Source organism: Canis aureus, chromosome 12 (genome assembly GCF_053574225.1).
Source record: "Canis aureus isolate CA01 chromosome 12, VMU_Caureus_v.1.0, whole genome shotgun sequence".
In the NCBI taxonomy this organism is placed as follows: domain Eukaryota; kingdom Metazoa; phylum Chordata; class Mammalia; order Carnivora; family Canidae; genus Canis; species Canis aureus.
Window position 1 is genome coordinate 51,205,498 of NC_135622.1, and position 10,215 is coordinate 51,215,712.

At 41.2% G+C, this 10,215-nt stretch overlaps 1 protein-coding gene across 3 annotated transcripts; it reads left to right on the forward strand.

The window, feature by feature from the left end:
- The first annotated feature begins 634 nt into the window (after positions 1-634).
- RDH14 (retinol dehydrogenase 14) lies at positions 635-5,883 on the forward strand. 3 transcript variants are annotated; one of them, XM_077844046.1, is made up of 2 exons: positions 635-1,099; positions 4,811-5,883. In XM_077844046.1, exons 1-2 carry the CDS (start codon positions 716-718, stop codon positions 5,426-5,428), a joined length of 1,002 nt encoding a protein of 333 aa, XP_077700172.1. In that variant the 5' UTR covers positions 635-715; the 3' UTR covers positions 5,429-5,883. The 3 variants fall into 3 exon arrangements, with proteins under 3 accessions (XP_077700172.1, XP_077700173.1, XP_077700171.1); XM_077844047.1 differs by having other exon boundaries at positions 635-1,078; XM_077844045.1 differs by having other exon boundaries at positions 636-1,108.
- Positions 5,884-10,215: the final 4,332 nt, after the last annotated feature.

Genomic DNA, 10,215 nt, shown 5'->3' on the forward strand with positions numbered 1-10,215 from the left:
AGGCTGTGGTCCATCAATCAGCAGCGTCGGGATCACCTGGGAACTTGTTGGAAATGCGAAGTCTCAGGTCCCATCTGGAACCCGTTGAAGCCTAAACTCTGGTACCCAGATCCTTCAACTGGGGGAGGCGGAGCGGGAGGGTTGTGTTGTTTTTACGAGCTCTGCAGGGGATCCGGATACGACACTAAAGCCTGAGAACCACCGGTCCACTCTGTCTCCCACTGGTTCATGCTGCTAAGTTCTTCGCCTCATCATAATAAAAAAAGAGCCCTTCCTCAGACCCCAGAAGGGCGGACATCACTCGTTCTCCGGAGGGTGAAAGGCGCCTGCACGGAGGGGGTAACAAGTTCCGGGGGTCCTTAACAGGAAAGCACACCAAGCAAGCCCTGATATGTGGGATTTGCAACCTCAAAATATTCATTGGGTATTGCCACGGGGTCGACCACCACCGCTCTGGGTGCTGTGCTCACCCTCCACGCTCAGGCTGGGGGCCGGCTCCACCGAGTCACCGCGACCCGGGGCGCCGTAGTCCCCTCACCAATCCGGTGCCCTCGGAAGGAAAACTACAAGTCCCAGCATGCCCCCCGCCGCTCCGTCAGACGGCGACAGGCCCCGCCCCAGAGTCCTCGGCGTGCAGGTGACGGCCTCAGCCCCGGGCTGGCGGCGACTCCGGAAGTCCCGCGCGGGGGCCGGTGGGCCCTTGGCCCCGGCGGCTATGGCCGTGGCCGCGGTAGCGGCACTCCTGGCCGCACTGAGCGGGGTCCTGTGGCTGGCGGCCCGGCGGTTCGTGGGGCCCGGCGTCCAGCAGCTGCACGGAGGCGGGGACTCGGGCCTCATGCACGGGAAGACCGTGCTGATCACCGGGGCGAACAGCGGCCTGGGCCGCGCCACCGCCGCCGCGCTGCTGCGCCTGGGCGCGCGGGTGATCATGGGCTGCCGCGACCGCGCGCGCGCCGAGGAGGCGGCGGGGCAGCTCCGCCGCGAGCTGCGCCAGGCCGGGGGCCGCGAGCCGGGCTCTGACGTCGGCGCGGCCGGCGAGCTCGTCGTCAGGGAGCTGGACCTCGCCTCGCTGCGCTCGGTGCGCGCCTTCTGTCAGGAGGTGCTCCAGGTGTGGGGCTCCGGGGGCCGCGCGGACGGGCGAGGCGGGGCCGGGAGGTGGCCGCCCCGCGCCGGGTGTGACCTGGGGAAGGGCCGAGCCTGGTGCTTCGCGAGGGCCGGGGGAATGAGTGAGGCAGGCCTCTGTTTACCAAAGATGCTGAGGAAACAATGGCCCCAAGAGGAAGAAAATACGCCAGGTTCTGGACATTGTCTTTTGTCACGTGAGGACGGCCCAGGCGGGGATCCGCCAGGTCTTCCTCTTGTTTTTTTGTTTTTTTTTTTTTCTGTGTCCGCAGTGAGTGCACCAAGCCTTCTTTCAGGGAGCCTGAGAGCCAGGGACCTTGAAGGTTTTTTTCTTTTTTTTTTTTTTTTTTTTTTTACCTTGATTTGTTTACTTACCTTGAAGTATTTATTTATTTACCTTGAAGTATTTATTTATTCATTTTTTTACCTTGAAGTATTCATTCATTCATTCATTCATTCATTTTCTCTCTCTCCTGCTAGGGTAGGAAGTTTGGCTCTCTGCCACCACGGGACTCACTACACCACCTCCTTAAACAGTCTCTGGCCTGATGTCTAAATACACTGGAGCTTGGAATCCCAGTAGCCATGTGCCCTAACAGGGACAGAAGTAAATTTAATACTGAGTATTTATTGAAGGTTTCCTATGTGCCAGGAGCTGTTCCAAGAATTTCAGATATTTATTTTTTTTTTTTCTTTTAATGAAATTAGAGTGTCCTTGGCTGCTATTGGCATTGAATCCTCAGTAACCCTGGTAGGCATTTTTTTTTTTTTTTTTTAAGATTTTTAGTTATTTATTCATGAGAGATACAGAGGGAGAGGCAGGCTCCATGCAGGGAGCCGGATGTGGGACTCAATCCCAGGTCTCCAGGATCACGCCCTGGGCTGCATGCCCGGCCCTAAACCACTGAGCCCTCAGGGCTGTCCCCTGGTAGGCATTATGATCCCCATTTTACATTAGGCAACAAAGGCATAAGTAGGCAAATAATTTACCCAAGATCTGTCTCCAAAGCTCTTGCTTTCAACTGCTGTACTCCTGCTGCCTGCCAGTGAGGTGTAGGATTTCTGTTTAGATGATAAATATTCCACTGAAGTGGATGTCCTCTGTTGAAATTGAGATTAGGAGAGCTTCCTGCAGAGGTGACTTACAAAAAGGCATATAGCAGAGTGAAATTGAAAATTTGCCGGCATGGGAAAGCTGTGTGCTATATGAAATGGAGCCTCTTGAGTCTACAGCAGAGTTTCCCAAACTCTCTGGTTTTTTCATGATAACCAGTAGGCCAAAGGAAATATCTATCAGTTCATTAAGTAACTAGGTCCAAACAACCTAATATGTATTTATGTCCAAACAACTTAGTAGCTGTTTGAAAAAATAATACACACAATTGAGAGGAAAAAAGGATATTTCATTCTTTAGTAACCATGATTACTACCGAGAAATGTGCACTTGTTCACTGTACCAACTCCTCACTCTTTGGAATCAGATTGGAAATGTCCACACTCATTTCTTGCTCTACATCGATTTTTTTTTTTTTAAGATTTTTAAAATTTATTTATTCACGAGAGACACATACAGAGAGAGGCAGAGACACAGGCAGAGGGAGAAGCAGGCTCCACCCAGGGAGCAGGACATGGGATTCGATCCTGGGTCTCCAGGATCACGCCCTGGGCTGAAGGTGGCGCTAAACCGCTGAGCCACCCAGGCTGCCCTCGACTTTTAACATTGTACTAAAAACTCAGCTTTGCAAAGATAGGACACCTTTGAAAGGAATTTAGCACAATTTGATGTTGAAGGTATGACCCACCTGCAGCTATTCTTGAGATGTTGAATGAAGTATCACTTTTTTTTCTCTGGAAAATCTAAAATTATCCATAGCACCCTATGGAGTTCCTTGTGAGACTCTGGGGCATCTTGATGCAGTTTGTAAACTCTTGTAGATCTTGTAGTAAACTCTTGTAGATCTGGAGAAGTTGTTTGTTCTTTTGTCATAATGGCTAGTATTCCATTATCCCGTAAAACAGGTTAAGAAATAAATAATACTAGTGTATAAAAGATGTTGAAGCATTAAAAGTGGGTCTTCCTATTGTCCATTAAAAATGTAGATGTGTTCGGGTATGTTTCTCATTTCTGATACTTAAGGCATTTTATTACTTTGGCCACTTGAGACAGAACCTATTAAAAGTTAAGGAGATAAACTTTACTAAGTTTCTTTCTGTCTCTGAAGTCCTGTGACTATACCCAGAATTTTTTTTTTTTTTTTAAGTGGAAGTGTAGATTTCCCACAGGTTGGTATTCAGGATATTTATGTCATTTATCTCCTAGAATTTAAAAAATAGTGAATGATAAAGTCTTAAAATAACACAAGCCGAGCAAAGAATGATGGTTCAGAAATGATTAATACAGGAAACTCGTCCAAAGGATTAGTTAAAAAAGAACACTCCTTTCTTTCCCCCACGGGTGAACTTTTGCCTTCTTTTTGAAGTTGACTGTTGGAAAAGCCAAAGGTGCTTAGACAGACAGAATGATAAATAGTTAATCCTCTGACAGGTAGGCTGTGATAACAGTTGTGAAATTTAACACATTTTTCTTTTTACTTAGACTTGGCAAAAGGGCCAGTGAAATTTGAAATTTGACCTCAAATTGATTTAATCGTAGGTCATCACTGTGTCTTTACACCTGGAACATGTTGTACATTTCTTTTCCTCTGCCCATCAAAAGAGACAAGAGAGGAGCCAGGAAAGGGCTAGGGAAAACCAACTTATATGAATTAGGGAATGAAAAGACTTCCTTTCTGAGGACAGTCTGAATTTTACCTTAGTACTAAAATTGGACAAATTTTGGTACTGGACATGGACAAAGTGCAAAATTCTGACTAGATAGATTCCCTAAGCCAGGGGCCCCTCAGAGTTCAAAAACAGGTAGATTTTATATAGCGAAAAAAAAGAACTGAATTCTAGATTTATAATAAAAGGTAAAGGTGTTTGTTGGTCCTAACTCCTTTCTAAAGGTCCTTTGCTATTATTGTGAGACTTCGTATTTATGATTCATTGTTTTGTTTCTGATATTTTTACATTACCTATTTGCTTTCATAACATTTCTACTTTTGACATTCTCTCCACTTTTAATTTGCATCCCTGACCCTTTCTGTTGCTTGTCCCAGTTTTAAGGAAACCACTTGAAGTTGTTCCATCCCTGTCATACCATTTGCCCTTAGAAAAGTACAGAGCAAAGCAATTCTGTTTGTCCCTGGTGTTGATAATAGCTCTGGGAATAAACAATGCCGACCTGCCTTCTGCCAGATTTCCACTTTCTAGCTCACTTAGACTCTATAGCTATGGTGTGAAACTCCCAATTAGACAAGCAGCTAGCTTACTAATTAAAAACAGGGGCATTGGTATCAGCAGATTTCATCTTCCAGTTTTTGTTTGCCACTAAGAGCCCTGTGATACTGCACAAAGCACCTACCTTGGGTGCTTCAGTTTGCTCATAGAGTTGATGAGGGAAGGAAGGTGAGAGAGCACAAGGCCTGGCCCCTATTAAACATGCAAGCCTTTCCCTCTCCCTCCCCCTCTCAGTTGTTGAAAATCCACAGAGGCACTTCGTAGAATTTTAGTAGTTAGCAGAATTTTTAAAAATCTCATTTTAGGTCTGTGTTCATAATTGTCCTATTCTCTTTTTTGACATTTAAAGGAAGAACCTAGACTGGACGTCTTAATCAACAACGCAGGGATCTTCCAGTGCCCTTACATGAAGACTGAAGATGGGTTTGAGATGCAGTTTGGAGTGAACCATCTGGGGCACTTTCTACTCACCAATCTTCTCCTTGGACTCCTCAAAAATTCAGCTCCTAGCAGGATTGTGGTAGTTTCTTCCAAACTTTATAAATATGGAGACATCAACTTTGAAGACTTGAACAGTGAACAGAGCTATAATAAAAGCTTTTGTTATAGTCGGAGCAAACTGGCTAACATTCTTTTTACCAGAGAACTAGCCCGCCGCTTAGAAGGCACAAACGTTACTGTCAACGTATTACATCCTGGTATTGTGCGGACAAATCTTGGCAGGCACATACACATTCCTCTGTTGGTCAGACCACTTTTCAATTTGGTGTCCTGGGCTTTTTTCAAAACCCCAGTAGAAGGCGCCCAGACTTCAGTTTATCTAGCCTCTTCACCTGAGGTAGAGGGTGTGTCAGGAAAGTACTTTGGCGATTGTAAGGAGGAAGAGCTATTGCCGAAAGCTATGGATGAGTCTGTTGCTAGAAAACTCTGGGATATCAGCGAAGTCATGGTTGGCATATTAAAATAGGAACAAGGAGTGAAAGAGCTATTTATAAAACTGGCTGCCAGTTATATCTGTAATCAGAAATGGTGTGGCTTGAGTACTTGCTACTTGAAAACACAGTTTTGGTTTTACAGTAGTACTGCTAAGAGGTACATATGGATATTTCAAAGTTACAAAAAAGTTATTTTTTGGAGAACATAAAATTTAAGAAAAGATGTTTTAAATATATAAGCATAATGAATAGTATGATGAGCAATATTATTATAATATACTTTAGAAATTTAACTGAGCAAGCATGGATTACAAATATTAAGGAATCCAGTGACTTAAACACCTCGAGAAGTTTTTCAAATATCTTTTGAGTTTCATGGCCAAAGTGTTAAATATTTTTATTGCAGTGCCGTTTTTTGTGTGAAAATAACATGCCTGTTGTGTGCCCAATTCTTATTTGGAATAAATTCAGTGATGCAAATTCTTAATTGTGTTTTTTGTTTTTTTGTTTTTTTTTTAACAAGTTTCACTGGAATGAGTCCTTAATCATCTTATGAGCCTCCACTGATCTTCGTATGCTCAGTGTCTGTTCTCCCGACATATCTTGCATGCTGCATTAAGAAATAATATTTCTAAAACCCAAATTTGTGTCAGTGTCCTGTTCCTTAACAATATGTGGTGATTTACAGTTGCCCATAAGTGGGTTTCTAAGCCTTTTTAAGTCAAGCTGCAGAATTCTTTCTTCAAAAGAAGTCTCAAACACAGAATCTGGTTGGGTGGAACAGGTCATAACAATACTGCAGGGGTAGAGTTTCCCTACAAATATGTTCCTTTTGCCAGTTCCTGAAAGGACTTTGTATTTAAAGTTTAAACTCTTGTCCTCAGTGCTGTCCAATAGAACTTTCTGCAATGATAATAATTGCAGATGATAACACTGTCCTCTATGGTACACTCTGTACACTTGTGGTTATTGAGTACTTGAAATACAACTGGATTTCAAATCTTATTTAATGTTAATTTAAATTTAAATAGGCACATGTGCTTAGTGACTAATGTCTTAGCATATCTCTTCCATTGTATAACCCCTCCCCAGTATAGACCATGGTGACTTGACTCTTGGCCTTTGTATTGTTCTTTCAATCCCTGTAGGCAGAACCAGTCCTTTTTCTATTTTGTTTTAATTGATCTTGGCAAGTTTACTAATTATATGTTAAAAAATCCAGTTGGACAATTAAAATAAGAATTCTCCAAGGAAAGATTTTATTCTTCTATTCTTAGTAATTTTCCTTCCTCAAGTATCAAGTATCGTACTTGACACACAGTAAACACTGAATAATGATGTTTGGATGAATAATAACTAATAAACCAATGGTGTACATAAAAATAACAGTCCGAGTAGGGATGTTTTAGGTATCTGTAAAGCATCAAAAATTAGTAATTCTTTGTCTTAACCATCTATTATTGGAAAAAGGCATTAGGACAGTAAAGGATAGACCTACTATACTGAATTTAATGGCCATTTTGGTCAGGAATAATCTTCAATCCCAACAATTGATTATTGTTTTTGAAACTATATTATCTGGTTACTAACTATCAATTCTTTTTGAGAATGGCAGGATCTTGGCAGATCACACAGAAGATCTGTTTGCTGTTAGAGCATTGGGTCGTGAATATGAGAAACAGTGTTTGTACTGTCACAGGTGTGTCTTTGCAGGTGTAGTGAGTATATCTGCATCATGGTCTTTGAAATGTATTTTTTTAAAAATAATCCTACAAAGAGACTTGCTGAACTTAGAAATATGGGCAGGAAATACACCAGAATGCAACTTGGAAAAATGGGAGCTAATAAATCTGTCCTACACCTTGGCTTCATTAAAAAGACCGCTTTTTTTTCTTTTTTCTTTTTCTTTTTTATTCACTTAATACCATCTTTTCTGGCTGCATTTTGATACCTGATGCTTTTCAGGGGAGTTGGGCCTTTTGTAAGAGTTGAGCCTTTCAGAGTTCTTGTTTGTGGCACCATAATAAAAATAGGATATATTAATTTATCGTGATGGAAAACTAGAAACTCATCTGGAAACACCGAGTATTTAGGTAAAATGAGCTGCCATTTGGAAGATGTCCTTCCCACCCTGTGTTAGATGGAATTGAGGACTAATAGCTATAGGATGACTAGTTTGAAGATTATTAAACCTTTCTGTTATGCTGACTAAATTTCTAACCACTTCATTGGGCAAAGAAGTAAAAGGCAATTTTGTTACATTGATACTTTTCCCACTCTTAGCAAAATATTCTTAGAAGGATGCAATGTGCCAGATAGTGGAGTTGGAAATCCATTTTCATGTTGGTTTCTGGCTTCATCTTCTGAAATGTTGACTTCTATTTCAACCAACTTGTTCTACTGCAACAAACTTATTCTGAAAAGAAGTGAGTTTGCTAACTCTTCCGTCTCTACTCAGAGTAACTTTTATGGGAGGTTCCCAGGAGCATTTAACTGGGAGAGAGACCTCAGGACATAAACACACCACCACTTTGGGTTTGATAAACAGCTCCAACTACTCAGTTCTCCCTGCCACATTGGCAAGATACTTTACCGCCACCACCACCACCCACCCTCAGCTTCTGTTTTCTTGGCTTTGTCACTGAGATAATCCTTTAAAGGATTGCTCAGTAAATAAATTAACAGTATATAAAGCATTTAGCAAAGTGCCTGGCATGTATTGGGCACTCATTTGTTTCTCCTTCTCCAATGCACCTGATCATTACTATTAGTAGTAATAGTAGTTAGTAATGTTTACATAAGTACATATGATAGAAACAAAACTAAACCAAGGGTCAGCAATTTTTTTATAAAAGGCCAGAGTGTAAATATTTAAAGTTACTAGGCCATATACAATCTGTTACATGTTTTTTCTTTTCTTTTAGAATCTTTTAAAAATGTTAAAACCATTCTTAGCTCATGCAGGCCATATCATTATGTTGATCCAATAGCCTAATGGACTGACTGACTTTTGTCTTTAAGACACTGCATGGCAGCAGTTCTTGTGTGTACTATAATTCTGATTTCTTAATATGGCTCCTGTTGTTTCTCCATATCATTTCTAATCCTATAGAACTGACTATTTGCAGACCCAGGAAGTCTAGAGAATGTATTTTTTAAATCTCTCTTCAGCTATCGATTCTGGTATGAGGAATCATAGTTACCGCCTTCAACTCTCTCCCCTCACAAACCTGCTGAGCCTGGCCCAAGATCTGAGAGAACCTCTATTTGAATATTTAATTGATTCCAAATGTCCTAAGGAACACTGAAGAGAGAACATGTTACTAATCACCCTTCAGGAGCTTGGCCCCTACAGACAGCTTCAGATGTTTCACAAAGCATAACTGGACAATAGGGAGTTAAATTAGTTACAGGTTAACATGGAAGAAGGTTGTTTATTCCTAAAGGAAAGTTAGGTAGAGCCCTCCTTTTTATGCAGACAGTAAGGAAGAGTTTTTGCTAAATTAGATATTTAACCAAATTACAGAGAAGCACCTTTAACCATTGTTGAACAGACTTACTGTAATAATTCCATTCTTTTTGGAAAACGTACTGACTGATGCCCACTGTATGCAAATGCTCTAGGCTGTAGGCTCCCCTCCAGCACACCCTTGGCACTGTTGTTCCCACCTGTTAGATCATATATATAGGTAGAGAGTTGTGTAGCTCTCACTTGTTCATTTAACAAATATTTATTGAATGCCTATCATGCGCCAGGCATTATTGTAGGCTTTGAGGATGCAGGAGGCAAGAAGGAAACCCAGTCAAACCTGTGTGTGTGTGTGTTATTTGTCCTTGCTATTAATCATAATGGAAGTTATCCATCATAATACAAACCAATGAAATATGAGTACAAAGAGAAAGAGTTTCTATGAAAAGTAAGCTGAGCACTTTCTACAAACGAACAGAAGGCAAATCACTAGAAACTTACTGTTGAATGAAGTTTCAAAGCAACTGTCAAATACTAAAAATAGATATAAAAATCTAAAAGTTGTCTTTATTTAGTACTTTGCAAGTAACTTTATTTATTTTATTTATCTGAAAGAGAAAGTGTGTGAGAGAGACCAAGAGAGCATGAGCAGCAGGGAGAGGCAAAAGGAGAAGTAGACTCCCTACTGAGCAGGGAGCCCAATGTGAAGCTTGATTCCAGGACCCTGAGATCATGACCTGAGCTGAAGGCAGAAGCTTAACCAACTGAGCCACCCAGGCACCCTGCAGGTGACTTTAAACTTTGACTTCATTTTAAAAACACAAAAGCGGGAAATCATAGACTATATTGTTTAAATGACTATAATGCAAAAAGATGAAATTCCAAGTGAACTCATACTTAGAAAAACAACAAAGAAAAGCCCTTAACCTTGTATCAGAAGATAGTTAAGTGAATGAGTGTGCTGTTTTAAGTTCAAATAATAAATTCCGGGTGCATATGATTCATCTTTATGATTTCCTTCTTTAATCAACTTGTTTGTGTAACCAACTGATTCCAAATAAGAAGGCTAGTACTGTATAAAATAAAGCTATCACTGACATCAGAAAAGTTTCAGTTTGAAGGAATTGGCAATAAATGTGTTCTGCATAGTGAGTCATATTTTCCCTAAGACTTCTTTTTTTTTCTTTTTTCTCCCTAAGACGTCTAATCTAAAATTGAGATATACATATTTTTAGTGCCCCAATATACCTAATGGATTATTGGATTTATTTGGTCCTGTTTTTGCAGCCTGATTTATTTTCATCATCAACCCTGTGTCTGTTTCTCTTTTTCATTTAAAGCTCCTACTAA

Bases quoted from the DNA above. Each gene is read 5' to 3' on its own strand.
- RDH14 (XM_077844045.1), top strand. From the start codon at position 716: ATGGCCGTGGCCGCGGTAGCGGCACTCCTGGCCGCACTGAGCGGGGTC. The intron at 1,109-4,810 runs GTGTGGGGCTCC...TGACATTTAAAG, and splicing joins TCTGTCAGGAGGTGCTCCAG to GAAGAACCTAGACTGGACGT.